At 42.6% G+C, this 22,388-nt stretch overlaps 1 protein-coding gene across 7 annotated transcripts in view; it reads left to right on the top strand.

The window, feature by feature from the left end:
• Positions 1–22,388, top strand: part of Mp (collagen XV/XVIII-type protein multiplexin) — a 274,008-nt gene that overhangs the window by 217,228 nt on the left and 34,392 nt on the right. For 6 of the 7 annotated variants that reach the window (XM_025304526.1, XM_025304525.1, XM_019842899.2 and 3 more), the window contains one exon: positions 10,945–11,016. The exons of the other annotated variant lie outside the window; for it this stretch is intronic. In XM_025304526.1, coding sequence (XP_025160311.1) covers positions 10,945–11,016 — 72 coding nt within the window. The remainder of the gene's footprint in view (positions 1–10,944; positions 11,017–22,388) is intronic. 7 annotated transcript variants of the gene reach the window in all.

The raw sequence follows: 22,388 nt of genomic DNA, 5'->3' as shown, positions 1-22,388 counted from the left end.
AGTAATTTATATTGCATGTAATATAAACTTCACCGCTTCAATTAGCCGGTGCTTTTGATTCGCGGAGTAAAAGGTCTGCGAAGCCGGTGACCCGAAGTGCAAATTTCCACAAAAACCACGCAGCATTCTTTCACTTACGAGTTATCCGTGTTTTTTATTTTTCTTTCTTTTTTGGACGGACTGGACGAAAAGAAGTGATTTGCGAACAAAGGCGGGCCGAATGTGGACGATCGTCCGCGTGCCGCGTGAATTTCAATTTGAAAATTCGCATTTCGAAGTGCCAACTTCACAGATCCCAGGATAAGCTACCTTGTCTATCGGCGAGCAACGTTACAATTTCATAGCGTTACCGGTTCATTCCCCTTTAGTCGTCTAATGCCTGAGAGAAGGGAACGAAAGGAACAAACGAAGGATGAAAACAGAGCCGGAGGAGTGGTAGAGGTAGGGGGAATCAAGGGGCGAGGATGAATGCAGCAAGAAGGAGCAACTTTATCTGCGACTTTCGATACGCGAGAACGAATCGGCGCAGCGAACGGTTCTTCATTTTCTCGTCTTTCGGCTTTTGTGCCGCGCTATACGGTCTCGTTAATTAGAACCGCCGCTGCCGGGAAGCTGCTCGCCCTCGGATCCTCGTTACCCTTTTTTTTCCTCGATAAGAGGAAGAGAGGGAGCAGACAATAGTTCGCCGGTAGATAGAGCCCCGCTCCGTTTCCTTATCGGCGACCGACTAAGATGCCGTCTTGAGAGAGTCCGAGCGACATGTAATAGAGATCAATCATTCCCGTTGGTACTATTTCTTCATTTTTGCCGTTTCTTCGCTGCCCTACAAGAGGGGAAGCCGCGGGAGTGTCCGCGCGAAGCCATTTCCATTACTTTGGCGAAATGAACGACGACGAGCGGACCGACGCGACGGAATTATAGTCAACGTACGGAACCGGCAGGATTACACGTATGAAAGAGGGACAGCCATTATCGCCATTAGAATTACCAAGGATACACGATCCTGATTCTACCACGTAAGATCATTGAGCGGCATCGCGGTTCTATTATTTTATAGCGGTGGGCGGTGCAAGCGCGCCCAACTCTCGCATTGTATTTTCAGGGAGATTCCGGACTACGTGACGTGTTCCCCCAGAGCTTGCGCAAAAGCGGAACATTATTTCCAGATCTGTGCGGAGGAGTGAGAGAGAGAGAGAGAGAGAGAGAGAGAGAGAGAGAGAGAGAGAGAGCGAGCCCGTGGGGGAACTTAGTTACTTCCTCGTAAATCCAGCAGCCGAGGTGTACGCGTATGCGCGCGATGATGAAGTTCATATAACGCGAGTAAAACGTATCGAAGTTTGATTACTCGGATCACGAGCGCGAGCTCGGGGTTAGACATTAGAATCTGCATCTGTCGTCAGGCAACTGTCGCCGATGAACGGGGCACACCCGGTATACGTTGTAGAACATTTACCTGTTATTATCTTACCGCCACGGCACCCCGCGTATGTACGTGCGCACGCCTTATGTTCGTACGACTCTGAATCTGGGAAATAGAACAGAACGCGAACGCAATTGCGATTAGCGCCGTGCGCTAATTACCGCTTAATTGCCTAATTACGCTCGAGTGCGCTATCTATTCCGAAACTGAGACGAATTCACTTATTATCGAAGAATTATCGGGGGCGCGTGGCTAAGAGAAAAAGAAAAACTCCTCCACCGTGCGCGCGCGAGTAGCATCGTTAATCGCGTTCCAACGTGCATAATAATTGCTCCTCCTCGCGATATTCGTGTTTTAATCCGAGGAAGCGCGTCTGCGGATCCGCGTCACGTCTTCGCATCGAATCCCAGCCAAAAGTCTCGAATCCAAATTCGAAAAGTCTCTCACTCTCTCAAGCGGACAGACATCCGATCCCCGCTTCTACCCACTTCATCTGTCCCGAATGATCCGGATCTATCGATGACGATCCGCTCGCGTCTTTGCCGGCTCACAGTCGGGAGGGAATACGCATGCAGTACGCGATTAGGCGAGAATCGATATTCGCACAATCGCCGAGCGCGATTAGCGGCGGCGCACACCGCGACACTGTAACCGCGCGCGCGCGGGCTCTTACATCGTGTCGGGCGGAAAGTAAAGCGGACAGTTTGACCAGGAGCTCATTATGCGCTCACGGCCAATAATAAGCCCTGTGTCAAATGCAGCGGCTTGCCCGGCAAGGTGGCAGAGCGCATGTTGCACGGCATGTCGCATCGGACAATTGCAAGGCCGCCGCGAAAGCCGCGACTACCGCGACGTCGAGCCGCGCCGGCAATTACGCCGACGATCAAGTACTGACCGCCTTTATAAACGACGAAACGAGGTTAAGATAGGATCGACGACTGTTGCCGGCATTGTCTTTGTGCAGCGGCTCTCTTGGAACGATTTTCGCCAACTTGTTATCGCGAGCTCGTCGACGCGCGAGTTGCGAAAGAGCGAGCGGCGGCGGCGGCGGCGGCGGCGGCGGCGGCGGCGGCGGCGGCGGCGGCGGCGGCGGCGTCGACGGTAAACGCTCGCTCCGTTTGTAATTAGTACTAAACGCTGCGTGTAATGGCTTGGGTCTAGACGAAAGCTCGAGCACGTTGTTTCAGATGCAGAGGGGTTAGGAGAGAGGCAAAAAGAGAAAGATGGGTCTAAGTCGTGAACGATCTTGTAGGAAAATGGGAAGAAAGCTGCATACTTTATGAACGCGGGTATCAATTGCGTAAAATGTTCAACTCAAATGTTCAACTCCGTTAAAAAATGAACTATTCTCGCGAGCGCTCAGAATAGAAGCGATTACCTTGGCGAAATTTTGGGAAATTTATTGACGTCAAGTCGGAGTCAGAAATCGGACGCGTAGTATATTTTCGTGGAAATAAATGTTAGCATAAAATAAACGTTATCAGAGCTTTCCGTAATTGTACAGTGATACATTTCTATCGATTACACTGTAAATATTTCGCAGCGCGTGAAAATAATATGTAACACATTTATATAACCAAATTCCGCGTTCATCGTTGTTTCCTAAATATTAAGCTCCGCGTGTTAAAGTTGTTGATTAAAATTGCAAAATTCTACTCGATTACGTATATATTTCTTTTTTCACTGCACTTTATAACTCGCGCAGTCTTTATCAATTTTGCAACGTAACATTTGCAACGTAACATTTCGTCATACTGATAATTCTTTTATTACATCGTATAAATTAGCCGGTAAATCGACGTGGAAAAAGAAAAAAGCGGATAAACCGGTCTCGTTACGTAACATAATTAAGGGAGGGGGAGGAAGCACAGGTGGTCGGCGCCGTAAAATTCTTAGCGGAAAATACGCTCGGCGTATAACGCGCGAAATGCGCTTATTTAGAAAAAATTCCCTTACCGCCCCTAATTTGCGGCTGTACGTAAAACGTCAAGGGAACCGTCTGATTAATACGTGATGCGGAACAAATGTTTACAGTGTAATGAAGTCGGTAACGCGGCAGGCACGCTTGGTTAGCGCAGATTAGAATTTATCGTGTAATGCTGAATTATGGCGTTACGTTGCAGTCGCGCCACGAGCAAAGTAACAGAAGCACAAGTATATTAATCGTCAAGATAAAGGAAACCGGCTTGCGACGTAATTCTTCGGACGTAAACGGCACATCCCGATAATCAACGTCGAAAGTCAACTGTCAGATATTCATGTCGCTAATTAATACGCCCTAAAACGGGCAAATGAAGATTGACCGCGCGGCGTCGTTTTCTCTCATCGTTATTGCTTATTCGAAATGTCGTATTTTAGATATTGGTATATTTATCGCTCGGAGAAAATTTGCTTTACGAACAAAGTCGCTCCGAGCCACTTTCGGTCCAACGCGATTAATAGTCGCGTCTTTTTGCGACAACTTCATTGAAATCTAGATCACGACATTATCCATCCGAGGACGCGCCAACGTTAGAATCCAACCAGCAGGTCATCGTTTTTTCCCCGAGAATAACAAAGCCTCCACTCCCAAGGGGGCGGGAGAAGATGTCTGCGAAGTTAGCACATTTCAAAAATTATTAAAAAACAATGTTAGTTCTAGTAGCATTTTTCATAGTTCTACAGTTTCTGATAAAAGTAAAAAAGTTCCGTATTCTTAATATCAAAAAGTCAAAATTGAAAAAATGTGCTAACTTCACGTTCCAGCACGACACAATCTCCTCTAAAGTACAAGAAGCCGATGAATAATACGCTTTTTGACGAGAGTTCCCGTTAGTTCTAGACTAATTCTATAACTATGGAGCATTTCAGAACAAAATTCCAACAATTAACAATTCTGTACAATTTTAAATATTCGCTGCCAGCACGACACTCGGTGAAAACATGTCGTGCCATCTGCACTTCTGAGGGTAGTTCTAGCTTGTTCTACTCGAGTTCCATACAATTCGACCGTTTGCAGTCATTGTTCTGCCGTATAACTATTTTTAAATTAATTTTAATCTTTGGCGCCAACACGGCACTCGCTGAAAATGTATCGCGCTGTCGACTTATTGCATTTCTGACGGTAATTCTAGTTTGCTCTACTCGAATTCCATACAATTCAACCATTTGCAGTCATCTGTTGTCTTATTGCCAAAGGTTAAAATTAATTTAAAAATAGTTGTATGGCAGAACAATGATCGAAATGCAAATGGTCGAATTGTACGGGACTCGAATGGAACAAGCTAGAACTACCGTCAGAAGTGCAGTAAGTCGACAGCACGACACACTTTCAGCGAGTGTCGTGCTGACGCCAAAGGTTAAAATTAATTTAAAAATAGTTATACAACGGAACAATGATTGCAAATGGTCGAACTGTATGGAACTCGAGTAGAACAAGCTAGAACGATCGTCAGTAAGTCAAAGGCAGGCACGACATGTTTTCACCGAGTGTCGTGCTAGCGGCGAATATTTAAAATTGTACAGAATTGTTAATTGTTGGAATTTTGTTCTGAAATGTTCCATGGTTATAGAACTAGCCTAGAACTAACGGGAACTCTCGTCAAAAAGCGTATTATTCACCGGCTTCTTGTACTTTGGAGGAAACTGTGTCGTGAAACTGGAACGTGAAGTTAGCACATTTTTTTCAATTTCGATTTTTTAGTATTAAGAATACGGAACTGCTTGTTAATTTTTATCAGGAACTGTAGAACTATGAAAAATGCTGCTGGAACTAACTTTGTTTTTTAATAATTTTTAAAACGTCGTGCTAACTTCACAGACACCTGGGGAAGGGTCTGAGTAATGGACATCTACTTAAATACTGTTCCGCGGCGACAGCGTAAAACAAATTCGGCTGTCTCTGATAGATCGCAACGACAACGCGCGGCGTTTGGCCGTCAATCGAAATTGGGCCTTACGTTCGCTGCCGTCCGGCCGCGACATTGACGAGCTCGCGTTCATTAACATGCGATAGCCGACGATACTCACGTACCATATATTTGGTCACGTATATTTGGCGTGTTTAGCATTCGCCACAACTTTCTCCTAACACGTTCGATCAATTCATTACAGCCTAAACTCGACGTGTAGCGCGATCGTATCCCGATACGCATCGAGATTTCGGCGCGCTTTTGCCGAGACGCGATCATTTCGACGATTCTTCACAATCGTCACAGAAATGGTTCTCTTATGCGTGTATATGAGATTTGATAACGGAAAAGGAGATAAAAAGGGGAGGAGGGAGAGCGTTCGATACGGTTCCGATACACAAAAACTGTCCACTCGACCCCAATCCCATGTACATGGTACCGTCTGGCATTCTAGATGCTAAATCCCGAGATGAAATCAGTGCCGCTAACAAAATTCGCGAATTAACTTGCCCAGATTCGGTAATCGAAAAGTGACGAGAAGCGATATTCGAGCGGCGAGATTTAACGGACAGACGTGTCATAGAACAGGTCGTCGAACGATGGCAAAAATTACGCGCGTTGAAGGGACTGCTTCTCACTGCATTTCGAGGCTCGAGGCTCGAGGCTCGCGGGATTAGAGAGGATGGAAAGGGAGAAGAGTAGACGGAAAGGGCGAGAGAGAACGAGAGAAAGAGAGAGAGAGAGAGAGAGGGGGGGGGGAGCTTTGTTTGCGTCGCACGACGCTGTCAGGACAATACACATCTATTAAAAGCCGGCATTTGTTTGCCTGTAAAATTATGCATTTAGCGGGTCAAGCACGGAATGCCGTGTCTCCGAGGCATGCCGAGGTATTATCCATGGCAATTGCACCACCGGTTAACGAAATAAGCTCTGGTTGACCGTCCAGCTTCCACCTCTCGGCTTTCACCGACGACCAAATTTATCTGTGCGCGGATCCGCCCGGCAAATATAACGCGATCTCATCACGATGTCAACGCGACTCAATTAATACTCACCAATTATTTTTTCTCGGCCGAGCTCGAGGAAATGACACAGTAGGTCGAGCCGGGAAAATAATCCAACTTGGCGAGTTTGTGGCAGAAAGCCGCGGTTGAGAGAAATCGCGCTTCTCACGGCGAGAGGCGGCAAAAACGAGCTCAGTTGATGTGAAGTTGGTCCATTTATAATTTCAAACAGCTCGACCGAGGTCGCTGAGCCGATACGTAAATCGGAAATATGCAATTCAGTTGGACTCGATCGAACGCATTACTTTCGTCGTTTGACGCTCCTGCCATCGGTGCGATCACTTCTCGCCTAAATAGCAATCAGTATTGTCGAGCATAATGCAGTTCGAAATACATGTGTGAACCATAATTTAGGTTAATCCAGATGAATGCACTTCTCGTGCCCGAACACGTTACAGACTGACATTTACCATTGTAATCAGTTGTATGCGTAACATTAAAACGTTCCCTCTGATGCGGATATTTTACTTGGCGTCGAAATTAACCTATTCGTTAGTGCGGCGCGCTTCCGCGCGGCATAGATACTCGTTTCCATCAACAGAATTATTTCAAGTCACTTTTCTATCGGTAATTGGATATTTTACCATCACAAGCTCGCATGCGCGTGTTTATTCCACTTTGATACGAATTTACGCGTAATACGTTTTTGTTCATATTGTTAATCGCGATACGTTTCAATTAAAATCACATCAAATTTCGTCATAACACGGATCGCTCGTCGAAGAATCAAGCGTTAAGCAAAAATGAACAGCGGAAGAGCACTTATTCGAAAATTGAAGTACGGGGAGGGGGGGGGAGGGGCGATAACATGGAGTCCGCGCACTTCGTGTAAATAATTCTTTTTGCAATTTTGCACGTGACCTTTGCTCACTTTAAAAGCACGATGCCGAATAATAAATGAACACGACGCGAAACGCGGCCAAACGATTTTGTTTCCCGGTTATTTGTAGAGGTGTTGTCGCGATGTTTTCGCGCTGGTGACACACACCGCTCAAGATATCACCGCTCGGTCAATAACGATTCTCAATATTAGGGGCAGAATTTACAAAACCGATACACACACGGTCAACGCGGAAAAGTTACTGGATAATGAGCTGACTCTCGAGCATAAACGAACGCGCTCTATTACCCTTGTTTGCAACTTTCGAGGCTCGAATGAATAAAAACAAGAATGGTTGCTCTCTCCTTTCCTCGCCCTCGTACTCTCATCCGACCTACTAAAAGCCGCGATCGCTTCTAGCGTCGCCTTGGCCGTAGCCCGTCGCAACGGCAACACACACCGTGTGTGAGCGATGATATTACAGATATCTCGAAAATGAGGGTTATTTGTAAGTGGAGCGGTTACAGCGATTCCGTCGCTAAGTTTAGAACCGATGCGGGCGGGAGTTAAGTATTTAAGACGCTGTTAAAGTTTCACGGACTTTTCCGTGATACTCCCTCTCGCTCTCTGCCCGAGCTCTTTTGAAGTGGGCAGCTGCAACGAGAAGCTCTGCCTATATATAAAGCATGATCAGGACACGAGAGAGAGAGAGAGAGAGAGAGAGAGAGAGAGAGAGAGAGAGAGAGAGAGAGAGAGAGAGAGAGAGAGAGAGCCTGATACGCCCGGAAAATTCTTCTAAATATTTAATCGCGCGGCTCGCGCTACGGATTTTGGAGGCCGCACAATAATCCTCGCGGCACACGCGCTCGGCTAACTCGATTCTACCCTTCCTTCCTCTCTCTCTCTCTCTCTCTCTCTCTCTCTCTCTCTCTCTCTCTCTCCTCGTGCTCTAATAACTCGACGAAAATTAAGCTTATTCTTGTTATCTCCGCTCTCAATCCGCGCGCTGCAGGCTCTTCTCAGGCGCGGGATTAAATTTGTCTAACACCGGCCGACAGCCGCATATTCTTTCCACCTAAGCAAAATAATTGGCGTTGACCTAATAAATTAAAGCGGAGTATAATGGAGCGCTCGCGCTTACAACGCGGTGTTCTCGGACGAACCATGAAGTAAATAATATCGCGAGATGTGCAGTATGCTTCCTTTCGACGCGTTTGTTCTTATCAATGCCGCTTTACGTCGTTAGCTCGGCGTATCGAGTCTAATTATCCGTTGTAAAAAGCAGCCCGATCGTTATTGACAACGTGGGATCCGAGCGTAGTTTGCCATGCCGAGTCTACATCTCTCGGCAAATACGAATGCAAAACGTATGGATGGAGCACGCGAAAAAATTCAGTTATTCCGTCTGTATGTCGCAAGAGAAAATTTACGTGCGAACTCTCGTTTCTGATGTCATAATCGGATATATAGATGCCGTGACCGGTCCAGCATCTGACTTAGCACGCATCCAACTCTGTTTTCGAGGTGATTAAGAGGATGACACACGACGTTGTATACAAAATTACCTTTCCCTCCGGGGAATAAATCATTCGTGTCATTATATAACATATATCACGCCTAAGAGATCGAATTTACGGCGTAGAATTAATATATTAACGGGTGAAATCTAATTTTTAAAACTTTCACACACGTACACGCGCAAAACTGATGATAAATTAGCATAATAATCTCACTAGGGAATGCCCGTTGGTTATTTTTACAGCCGCGGTATATATAACACAACTATTACATAATTAATTTTTTAGACCCGGCAATTTATTCTCGCTCTCACTCGACCACAAAGTTTTAATTTTTCCCTGCCTCGGATCTATATTATTCTTAGCACGATACACGGAAACAGACCTCACGCGTCACTTCTGTATAACAATCATTCGCGTACACATAATATACGTCCGTTGAAATTACGTAGTATCGACGAAAATGGAAGCGTTCAAAATATCGAACGTGTATCGAATGCGCGATTTCAGATTTTACACACAACGAATGCGTGTGTAAACGACTCGCACGAGCAGACATCCCCCTCTCTCCCACGCTTTGTGGAAGCAGGCCTTAGCTTCCGAGACGACTAACGTGCTACAACACAGTCATCCTCGGTCATCTCGTGCAGAACGTTCGCAGTGGAGCTAGTCGAAAATCGAGGGAGGGAGTCAATCGATCGTGATTGGAATTATTAGTGCGTAATGCTCGACGTTTTCGTATTACTTCGCGACTCGTCGTGCAAGTGTGTTATATTGTGAAAAGAATTAATCCTGAATGCATGAAACATCGATTTCGCAACCGATAAATTTTACATCCCGCTAGTGGCAGGACGTAATGTTTAATAATCTAACAAATGATTAAATAATTGTTAAATGATTAAATAATAAAAATTTAATTGAGAAATATAAAAAGAATATTTGTTAATGAAGTGTCGAGTGGTCGAGTTAAAGAGATTTTCACCTCTCTCGCGCGGTAACTTGCAAAATTACAGTAGACCGAAATGATGATGTGCGTTACGGCTAAAAATCATGAATTTTCCATTTATCCGCCCGATAAAAGAACGCTTAGCAGCGTCAGAAAATTCGGAGCGTATTTTAGCGGGCTTCTGCACATGCAAATTACGGCAAAAAGAAATTATTTTACACTCTCATGCATTTCTCCGAATTTTAAAAAAGATATTCACACCCGTTAGTTAAAACGCTGACATAATAATGACTCGTTGTACCGGCGCATTTGTCGTTTCTCTTTTATTCTCACGAAACGTTTTATCGATAATAAAGTGGAAAAGTATGGACGAGCGCTGCCGCGGCGCGGTACAACTCCGAGCGACTTTTCAACTGTACAAATCCGCGGCAGTTGTTTCGAGAACGAAAAAAGCATTACGACTGCAGCAGACTAACACGGCCGGTGGGAGAAAAAAGAAACAGCTTTTGCACCGACCGAAAACCGTAAAATGCACCGTAAAGCGCGTTACTGCGGGCCATTTAGAAAGATCGATCGATCCCGTGAACACTTTCAGAATGATCGATGCACCGTCCCAGTATGCCGGTTCCTTTTTCCAAAATAGAAGACTGGAATCGTTGCCTGCGCGCGGAGATAAATCACCGATTTTCTCCAGTATTGTGTATTGAAAAATATGAGAAACATAAATTGCTATAATCTTAGCGGCGCACAGACGAAGATTTAGTGGACACCGCCTGTAAACGCGTTATTTCGTCGCGCATGTGTTTAAAAGTCAGTCTGTATTTTTTCACCGGACTGCTATGCATGTGTATTCACTTGTGTCGTAACGTTTGATCGAATCAAGCCATTCTTCATTCAGGAAAAGCGAGGCGACACACGGGTCGCGCAGCGTGTTTGCAGGTCGCGCGGAACGTATCAATCCTAACTTTTGAGATATTTATGCTATTTACTATTATATTATTATTAGCTGCTCTGATACGATGAATGACGTCGATAAAGTATTCTTGCAGAAAAAGAGAAAGAGCCCTCTTAATACTCGATTACACACGATATCCGCGTATAATCCGTTTCTTCATTATATTTATGCTATGTTTTAAAGTTCAATATTTCGCAATAAAAGAGCTTTAATGGGAACAGTATTCCTTGCAAGAGGAAGAAAAGGAAAAGCAGAAACGAGACTCGTGAAACAAGACAATGAACCCTATATGCCGTACGATAGTCTACTATTTCCTGGCTATTTATTTAAAGGGTCTGCTGCAATCTTTGAAGCTATACTCCGGCCATCCTCCGGATCTTGTAAAATGCAGTACTGATTTCAATGTAAGTATACTTTTCCTTTTTTACTATATACGTGTAACTTTTAATGAGAAATATTCAGAGATTGACTTGGAGATGTCTTCGTGACGACGGATGTACACATTTTGTTCCGATTTACGAGCAAGATCTAGGTTAAAGTTATATTTTTAGTTCCTAACAAGCATGTTTAACAACATGTTAAAGGAGATAATACGACGTGGACGTATTTATCCGTATTTATTAATTATATGTCTCTTTTTTCCCCCCGTGTATAATAAGCACGCGTGTCTCTATAAATATATATTATAATTTAATTACGATACATATTTACAATCTGAAGCAAATTTGAATGTTTTCACCACATCTATGCAATATTACTTGATAACCTATTTTCATTCGAAAACAAAATATAACACGTTCCAGATTCATCGTATTTCCTTTCATTTAGAGTAACGTAAAAATTTGATTGGATATTATCTTCTTCCGCAGATTCGTAACATTTTTAATGTATTCAGAAAATTATATAATAAAATAAATCAAGACTTTGTTAAAGAGTAAAGTGAATTTGAAATTATAAACGGGAAAAAATTTCCATCTCTGTTTGCCACTCTGAAATTCTCGATTAATTCGTAACAACTCATAACTTTCCCATCTGCAAATTTTAAGATCGATGCATTGGATATTTGTATTAAAGATAAAGTTTGCGTTTCTCCCTGATTCAAGAGAGTTCGTAAACGAAAAATGTAGAGACGAACTAGGAGAAAGCGTCGATTTTCTCGAAATAGAGTATAAAGTAATATTGCATACATTGCAGCCGCAATGGAATGCAAATTTATCAATAATCCTCGCCGCGGCGGCAGAGATCCGTCAACAGATAAAAATGATCAACAATATTCGATATCAGGAAGGACGAGCGACGCTACTTTGTCGCTCGATTATGGACGTAATGTCCGTGATTATCGTGCAGGATATCCTCGACAATTTTCGAGGTCTGGCTTCTCCATAGCTCACCTGTGCCGGTGGGGTCGGTGGATACCCCTTGCGGGCAGCAGTGCGCCGCGAACGGATCGCGGTGAGTCAGCAACGATAAATCGAGCGATTTATGAAGCGGCACGGCCAACGACCATTCTCGAGGAATAATGTCGGGATCGATCTACACGTACGACGTTGAGGCGGGTCGTCAGAATTTTCAGACGCCCATCAGCCTCGTTAATTGTCTCGGACGAGAGCTCGAGACGTCCTTCTATGCAGCATGATGCTTTGATCGATTCGATCGTAACGTTGAGAATCGCCGGAGGAACACGAAGGCGCTCGTAGAATATTTTAAATATTCAATCGCGCGTTTTAGTTCGCCAAGCGAGACGATTCACGAAGAACTTTAAGACAGTAAACGTATGATCGTTAATTTTTGTACGTGGCAAACTTTTCACTTGATATTTCATTCGAGCCAATTTAATTTTGTCTCATTCGCTCGAACGGATAGAAAATTATATGGAAGAAAATTTCGCAAGAAATTAAAAAATCACGACTGATCTTTATCAAACGCACATTTATTATCCGTTCAGCGTTCAGCGCGACGCCCCTCTATAGATTAATTATTCGCGGTATCTTCCACAATTTCCTTGATAACTATTATCGGATGGAGCTATTTAATCGATCACGCGAAAGCTGGCCGGCTAATTAGCGTCACAGTTTTTTACACCCATTTTACGATCTAGATATCACGCCGTGGCCATTAGCAGTATTACAAGATCACATCACAGCTCGTTACGATAAGTTACGATAAATTACTATAACATTACGCGAGAATGTGATTTGTAAACAATACTTTAATTTTATTTGCAGACAATACGCGTGAAACTGTCCGGAATGGTAATCTTTAATTATCCGTTTGGCACAATAACAGGCTTAGAAATATTCATAAATAATACGGAAAAAATGAGAGATTATACAGTCATATGTGGATTTTGCAATTACAATTTAAAATTTTTTTAGCAAAAATTTTTTTGAATGCTATTTTCAGCATCTTTCTCAATTTTCCTTATCGAGCGCTCAAGTAATAAATTGTTGTTTAAGTAAAGTATAAAATTCCATTGAAACTAAATAAAAAAATTATGATATCATTATTCACGCTGTTGTGACTACTGTGGCTACGTAATTTGCAAGAAGTCATCTACATTTGACCGCTTGTGCCTTAAAAAACAAAAGTGTTCGCTCGGAGACTCGATTAACATTTCTGAATTCTCGATGCAATTCTCTAAGTTTGTACAAGCAATCATTTCTTCGGCGGCATATATGTAAACAGCTGTTCCTACAAATTATATTAAAACTACCAGCGTTATCCCGCATTTTTCTAAGAGAGAAATTTCTACGACTCCGCTGCACAATGTTAGAAATTGTGCCAAGATTTCGATACCGCGCGCTGCGTAAAAGCACGATACTTTGATTACATTATTATGTCTAATAAGAAATTCCTCCCTCATAACAAATTCCCCCGGATTTTCTCGGTGGTAATGATTGTAATCCGAATATCCGTGGTCTCGGATTTACGTCGGTTTTAATCCGATCGCTCGATCATGTCGCTTTATTCGTCGCGCAATCGTCGCTCAGTTTAGAAAGCGGACACCCACCGCGCGTTTCCCGCATTTCAATGAAAATTAATTTAACGCGACAACAACATAAGGTTTATTCGAGCGGATATTACGCGGGCGTATCGCGTTATACGACGTTTCCGCGCGCACATTTAGCGCGGCCGGCACAAATTAATCGATCGAATTTCAAGGATTTCATTAAATTTCAGAGTTGTCACCGGCCGTGTTGCTTAGATTACGATGTCTAGGATTTCAAAGCGTCGTTTTGTAAGACTCACGCGTTCTTCTCCCGTCGCGCGCGAGGCAGACGATATTCGTGTTACACGCTGCGCAACATTGAAGACGCTCCGTTATCACGAATTTTTTGTAGTTTCCGCGATCGCATTGTTGATAATTAAAAGTCGACGAGGCGGGCAAGTCGTGAGCGAGCGCTTGCTCGAAGCTACAGGGAGAACGTGCAGCGGGAAGAGAAAAAGAAGGAAATTCTGCACGTCGAAACATTTCCAGCTACGAAGCGAAAGATTATCTCTACGCGTAACATAAGACGTACTTTTGCCTCGCTGGAAAACAAATGTTTCTCGCTCTTAGACCTTGTTAAGAGCACTCGCTTCACTTTTATTCCCGCGAGAGCCGCGTCATGTACACGCGTCCATGTGCCCGTGACTGTTTCATGTTTTAACCAATCATGAATGAGTAGATGACGACTGACAAATGAACGCGCTCGTGAAACTGTACAAATGTCATCACTTTTTCATCAACAACGCCCTAGTCTGGCCGCGCGAATCGGGCTCGCGGCTCCTAAATAACAGATTAAATATGCCGACCGGCATGTGTGAGCAGCACAATTTGTCCGCGCCGGCGTGGCAGCGGAAAAAATAGATTCCGATTGAATTTAATGCTCCACGCTGGCTGCGTGCCGTGTCCGCGCGCGAGCCGGCCAGAGTATCAAAAAGAGCGAGCAAAAGAGACGATAAACGATCGACGAAGAAGAGAAAGGGAGGAGGTAAACGGATGAGGAGGAAGGAGACGGTAAAAAAGAAACGAAAAGAAAAGAGAGAGAGAGAGAGAGAGAGAGAGAGAGAGAGAGAGGGAGAGAGGGAGGAGAGAGCGCGCTTGAGAAAAGAGATATGTATATAAATGATCCACGTTAATTCATTCAATCGTCGATTATACGATAGCATGGCGATCGATACACTCGCATATCTATTGGCCCAACCGACACGTGGCAATAAGTCTCTCATGAAACACTTTCCATCTGACCGTCGTCGGCATCCTCCATTTTTATTCGACTTTACATTTGTCCATTGTCCCGTCTAATCCATTTACTCGTTAACACGGACGGAGCACGGATGTGCTGTTTGTAATTTATCTTCGCTAAATGAATGAAAAACCCGCGTGTCCTTATTCCGCGATAATTTGCAGATGTCCGTTTACTCGTCGATATTGCTCGTTCTCCGATTTATCTGTCTCGCGTCTCGAGTTTCGCGCTTCACATTCGTCCTCGTCGCACGCTCACGTGTAATTCTCAACTCGAGCAAACAGACGTGGGGATGTTTCTGTATCGTGAAAAATTCCGATAAAACGCGCGTAACAAGAATAAGATAAGGAAGATCCATCGCGTCACTTTTTATCGCAACACCGACATCTCATTCCCTCCGTTATATAGCGATAAATTCGCGCTCGGCCACTTTTAAGCCAATGGTTTTGTTATAAATAAGCCAACCTTAACCGTGACCAATTTATACGCGCTCCCCTCAAGGATTCGAAGCGCGGTATATGTACCATAAATACTCTTCCTATTCCCTCGTTACCGTCATTTTCCAATCTCTTGCCACTCGTGTTATACGATAACGCGATAATACCGTTTTACACGGCAACGTAAAAGATACCCTCGCGTCCTCCATTTTCATCGTAATGATGAGTTATCGAGACACGCGTAACGAAGTAGGTACGGTATCGTTTCAGTCTTGTTACGTAACACATAATTATCGTCTACAAACAAGTAAGAATTCCATACACATTAAACACATTAAAAAAGCTAAGGTTTCCGTCATGTTTTCGTTACTCAATACCACAATATACCGTGATACCGCCGCGGGAGATATCTAATACCAAGTAAAGTAATACGCGAATAATACGCGATTCTTATATTTTTATTATCCAACGTACTTCATAGATGAAGACGAAATCTATATATAAAAGAAGTATAAAGAAGTATAAAGAAGTATCAGGCATTTTTTAGGAGACTGCTTCATTCTCATTATAATGACAGGATATCGAGATGCTCGTAACAAAATAACAGCGCAAAATCTATCGTACGTCACACAATTATTATCCCGGGCAGATTATCGTAAGCTTTCGTCTGCACCTCCTACTTTCCTCAGTTTAATTTTATTTCAACTTTTATCTAACGTTTATTTGTGAAACAACAACTCGGTCGTTGAAGCCACGCACTTGAACAGTTTTTCTCTATTTAAGTGGAAGAAGATGACACGCGTTTGTATCCGAAATCCGATTTACAACGACCCGTGATAGGATTTTTTTTCGCGCATCTGGTTTTTTCTCACGCGGTGAAATTTTATCGTGCACTTGTCTCCGCCATCGCAATGACAGGATGACGAGAACAAATAAAAGCGAACGAAAAGCGACCGCTCCGACTAATCAAAGTTTTTCCACGTGAATTTTTTTTTTAATCGAAGTATTTTTCACTTATTCCTCGGATTACACGCGGCATGGGCGAGTTTTTGTTGCAGGCTAGAACATATTTGCTACAGCCGTTCGGACTTTCACTACAAAACTGCGGACGGTTTCGCGCATTCTTAAATTTCTTTTCTCTCCCTCTCTCTCTCTCTCTCTCTCTCTCTCTCTCGCTCTCTTTGAAAGCGGAGACGGTTTAGTCGATCATGCCTGGATATCAACGTACAAATCGCATTGATCAATTTCACAATGCGCGCACAAAGGAAGTGTTCTTGTGCCACAATTTCGTGCACGAGCCTTGAAATAACTCCCTTTCTGTGGACATTACATCTCACGTCCTCTCCGCGTTTTCTCTCCGTTTCTATATTGGTGAAAATTTTTTATCCATTTCCTATATACTGCACCTTTGGCATTAACCCGGATGAGAGGGACGACTGACAGAAAATGTTATTCTACACAGTTAAATGAGAGATGTAATTTTATGCAACAGATGCAGAGTACACTCCATTTTCCCATTGACATTTGCAGTTATCAAAAGTATCTCGCAATTATTCAAATTTAATGGCACGTGTCTGTCTTTTTTCATAATTTACTTATAACTTGAAAATATTTTTTCTTTCTTTACAAAAACGGAATATCAGGACAATGACATTACAAGGGGCATTACTTCTTACTTGTTGGCTTTTCTGCATTCTATCTCATTCAGTAATTCGCACGGTAAACGTGGTGTCACTCAAGTGTGTCATCAAATACCGTTATATTTGTTCTCGTCAAACAAGATATCTACATCTTCTCGCTCGGACACGACCGGTCACGCGGATTTTTATTGTTTCGCGTGCGCGCTTCACAAATCCTTCACGATTCATCAATGACTGATTCATATCAACTGTATAAACGCATATGTACTTATCAACCTCGATTCGAACTTGTTGCATTAAAGGGTACTCATTGCGCTGTTCATAGATGCGTCGAAAATAGCAATCAACCACATCAAAGACGAAACTTCGCACACGCGGCCCGAATGCTGTGCAACGAACTTGAATTTCGCAAGGTGGATCGCCAATTGCTGCGGCTCGAAATGCGTCTACGTGTGTCCACGGCACGAAATTCCAATTGGTTAGCATTGCGTCGCGTACCACGTCGACCTATTTCCACCGAAGAATCGCGACGACGACGGGAGATTGGGAATATCTGTCGATACATCCTATCGCGGCAAATTGTCACAATAAAAATTGCACGTCGTAATTGCCGTGTTTATCTCGCATCCGTCAGGCGATATACCGAAATTCATTGATGAACGATGATCTTGTCTGTCCCGTCGCGCGTCATTCTCGAAGGATAAAGGTAGAAAATCCCGAAGTCAGGCAGCGAGCAATTCGGTCGTGCGATATAAATTAATTTGGTTGTTATACAGTTTTTCGACAATGTGGATTTTTCGTGAGATAACTGTAGTGGTGAATTTATAACACATTTTCTCCGCACCGAATAACCGCTAAATTAATCAATCGCGCTGCACACAGACGATTTAACGTTCTCTCCATAAAATATAATTTCGAATATAAATTCGCGCACACGTAACTTCCGAATGTCTCAAAAATAAAATAGATTAATGGAAGGTACAGAAATTAAAAGCTTACTGAATCGGACGAATAAATATAACAATTAAAAAGACGGGCAACTTGTATTTTGTAGAAATTTTCACGTCAAATCTATATCATATACCATTATTCTTTACGCGTATGTGCAGCGTGCGCATATTAAGAAAAAAGAAAGAAAAATCTATCGGGTATAATAGACCCGAAACAAAGTCGTTAACATCGAACATTCGTCGGGGAGAAGGATGTCGGATGATAATTGCCGTTTCTGATAGGTTTCTGCATCTAAGCAATGGGATGCCGTATACCCTTTGAAACTGTGCCGTTAATCATGCGATCCGCCCTAAAGTTTGCTTAGTCTGGCTGCCCGATTAGGTAAAGAGGTTACGGCGATATATAGCAGAATCCTGACACGTGATCGTTAAGGTATCAAACGGCACGTAGAAGATGATTTCGACGTTGAAGCTACGGTAATTATCCAATCGCGAACAACATATACACACCGTACGATACGATACGATCAGGCAAAGCTCGCTTATCGACATTCGAATGGGGGAATAACATCGTTTATGAATCATGCGACACTTTCGTCTCGCGCTTGCATATGAAATAACGTGGCTCATAAATATTTTTACGCACAACAAACCCATTAAAATGCAACATTAGCGATCATATCTAACGTTTCCTTGGCGACAGCAGATCGGTCAGACGAAACTATTCGACAAACGACGCGACGAAAATAGCAGTGATTGGAACAAAACTTCGTTGATAAAAATTCCACCGAAAATACGCGCGCTCGATGTACGACAAGATAAACATTTCGAAAACGGTTGGAAAATCGACGTAACGTAGTGTCGCGTATTTTTACAACAAATGAAATACCCGGAGGTAACCCGATTGCTTAATATAACAGTGGAACTAGTCGGCAAATGCGGCACACATATACACATATATACAAACACGATACAGAGACCATGTTCTTATTCGCCAAATTAATCGCTTTCTCTTCACTTTTATCCTACATTTCGTCACCGATATGAACTTGACAAACAAATTAATAAAAAAAAAATTCTCAATACGGTTCGATTGCACTTCGTTTGTATCTGTCTGTACCACTTTTTGTTTCGTTTGTACCTCAAAGAATAAAAAGATAGAGGGAGGAGGAAAAATAGCTAGCAAGTAAGTATAAGATATCCGAAAACGGCCAATCCGCCATCCGAAAGAGAATCGTTTGTACCCGTTTGTACCTCAAAGGAACCGGAAGTACAGAATTTTCGAAAATTATCCAAGAGGTCTTTCGCCAATTTTTGAGATATCGCAAAACGGCCAACGTCATTCGAGAGAGAATCGTTTGTACCTGTAGAGGAACTGGAAGTACAGGATTTTCAAAATATATCGGAAGGTTATTTTCGTACAAAAAAAGTGGTACAAACAGGTACGAAGTACAATCGAATCGTATTGCGAATTTTTTTGTTTTTGATCAAGTTGCTTGCCAGCAATGACCACATCGGTCATTTCGTGGCTATGAATTGTTTTATTTATTTAAGAAATAAATAAATTAATCTAATCAGATCGATATATCGTTTCCGAGAGCTATTCAGGATCGCTAAAGTGTGTAAAGGATACACTCGATACACTGAATCGTTAACGACTAATCGATCCGCAAAAGCGCTACTGTGTTCTGAATAAATGCCGGTTAAATAAGGCCGCCCTTCTAGAATCTGACGTCCATAATGGATAGAAGCGATCGCGAAACTACTGTTATAAGAACAATCAATCTTGCATAACTGCTACAACATGAGCGATTGCATTGTATGCTACATTTGAAATATTGTCTGTATAATCCTGAAGACTACGCAGAAAATTTCCGACACCGCGCAACATTTATTATCCTTCCATTACTAATAATAGTCCTATTGGCACGACAATCGGGCCGTTTTCCTCGCGTGCGTCGTTCTCCATTATTTATTTGAAAAATGCTTCCGAAGGTGGCATTAATCGACGTGATACAATGAACGTCGAGACCCTAATGATAAAATCCAAAATAAATCATTCATTAATCGCGTTCGGTCGCTAGCCGGAAACTGCCATTTCATTATGGTAATTAAGAGTCGTTCCCGTCGCGATTTAATTCAACGAAACTCAACTGATCGATTTACGTCAAGCGAAGACCGGAATTTATCGCCACTTAAGCTATTCATTTTTTATTTATTTTCAGCAGTTGCGCGCTGCGCTTATTAAAGATAAATAGAAATTCCCGATAATGGCGCTGTAACCGTTCGCGACCGAGCGCCAACCGTTCAAAATTTTCAACAGGACCAACAACACGACGTCGTCGAGATCGTTGCCGTCGCTGTCCTCTTTAAAAGTCGCCCGATATAGTTGCGAAGGAAAGAGTACGCGTAACCAAATGCTTGCGGACGGCTATATTGCGAAACTTGCTTCGTAAAGTCTCGGCTGCGTCCCGTTTTGCGTGAAGAGATCACGCAGAGAATGGGAAGCCAACATATATGTGAAGCTCTAACGTTTCACTTCATGGAAAATTACAAACTATTGGAAATCTTTTTTAATAGTTCTAGAGTTCCTAATACGTATGTTAAAAAAAATAGTTCCATCCTCTAGAGAAAGAAGAAAAAATGGCCTAGATTGAGACTTCGTAGTCTCAGTTCATGCTATGTCTCGGTTTATCAAGTGACAGATGCGAAATTGATGGGTCACCAAGTGAACAAATTACGTACGTAATTTGGTTATTAAGGTAACAAGGTTATTAAGGTTTCAATCTAGAACTGAAATAAAATCCGAAAGTCCGTACAAACCGTACATCACTCTATGACTATCCATTATAGAGACAGATGCTACGATAGATCGAGAAGTGACAGGTGCGGAAATGACGGATCATCAAATATTAACCAACGAAATATGAGTGATAAGGTTCTAATCTAGACCCAAAATAACTAAGATCCTTGCAAACCGTGACGACGTACGATTACCGATTATGATTGAAATTGACGCCGAAACGTCAAGACCGATTGATGCGAAAATGATGGGTATAAGTTACAAGATTTGCATTAAGACATTAATCTAAGTTCGAAATAATGATGATCTGTGTAAACCACATCGCGCTGCGATTACTCGTTATAAAGATAGGGACCACGAAAGATTGAAAAGTGACAGGTGCAAAAATGACGGGTCATCAAATATTAATTAACGAAATATGATTGCTAAGGTTTCAGTCCAGACCCAAAATAACCAAGCCTCTCGCAAATCGCGTAGACCTGATATTACGCGTTATAGAAATATAAATAATGTTACGGAATATTAAAATCAACCAGTAATGAAATTACGGGTCCTCAGGTACAAGTGTCGAAATATTTATTGCAAGTACTGAATTTTTAAATAAAGAGACGAAAAAATTAATTTTCTTGTCATTCTGCATCAGCATGACTTTATGCCGCGTTATAAATTAGAGTGTTTGGGAAAAGAATTGAACGACTGCATGGTCCGAGTGGCAAACGTTATTATGCTTCCTAGTTTCGGTTACCACGTAGTGTAAGCGAATCAGAGACCCTGACCTACATCAAGTTAGCGATAAGGAGGATTTCCAGCGCAATTCCATATTATAGTCGCATCTTCAGTTCTGAAAATCGCAGAAACTTCAGAGATGACTCGTTGGAAAACTGATATTTTAGAGCATCCGAACAATGCGTTACCATTTTTCTTATCGTTAAAGATTGCTAAATAAAATGTTATGCAAAAGCGATGTTACCAATAAATTGCAATCGAAATATCAGCGGGTTAAAAATATTTTAAGATACAGTAAAAAGATAATACAGGAAAATTTTCATAATTATCCAAAATATTAATTAAAATAACTGTTGTGTTTTAAGCGGTACTTTGGTCTCAACATAAACTAATTGCTTTTATTATTAACAAATTAGGAATGAAGAATGAATCGAACGTGTAGAATTTAGACGTAGGGTGAACCTGACGTCTGAGTTTGTTCGAACCTATTTTTCTGCTTTTATGGATGGAACCATTTGTTTAACTTGTCAGAAACTCTAGAAGTATTAAAAAGAAAACTAGAACTCTCAATAGTTTGTGAGTTTACACAAAATGCGACACCAGTTTCACACACACACACACACACACACACACACACACACACACACACACACACACACACACACACACACACACACACACACAGAGCCGATTCTTCCCCGAGCGACCAGCGCGTTCGGCGGAGCTTAGCGTTGCGATAACATTTACGATTTTATCACTTAATTTCCACGCCCAAGAAATACCTATCGCGCGCCAGTCGACCGTAACTTGAAATCACTACCGTAATATGGCACAGCGCCGCCGCTGCCGCCGCCGAAATTGCCGAGACATAAACACCGTCGGAGCACGCGTAAATCAATAAAGCGTAAATGTCTGCCGAAGAATCGTAAAAACGCTTCGCGTCGGTCCCACGCCCGGTGTCAGCGGGATTTTCAATCTTGCGTGATCGATA

This window comes from Harpegnathos saltator, unplaced genomic scaffold (assembly GCF_003227715.2).
Source record: "Harpegnathos saltator strain DR-91 unplaced genomic scaffold, Hsal_v8.6 scaffold620, whole genome shotgun sequence".
NCBI classification, from domain to species: domain Eukaryota; kingdom Metazoa; phylum Arthropoda; class Insecta; order Hymenoptera; family Formicidae; genus Harpegnathos; species Harpegnathos saltator.
Note: the sequence above shows the minus strand (reverse complement) of the source record. Positions and strands in the feature narration are given on the sequence as shown.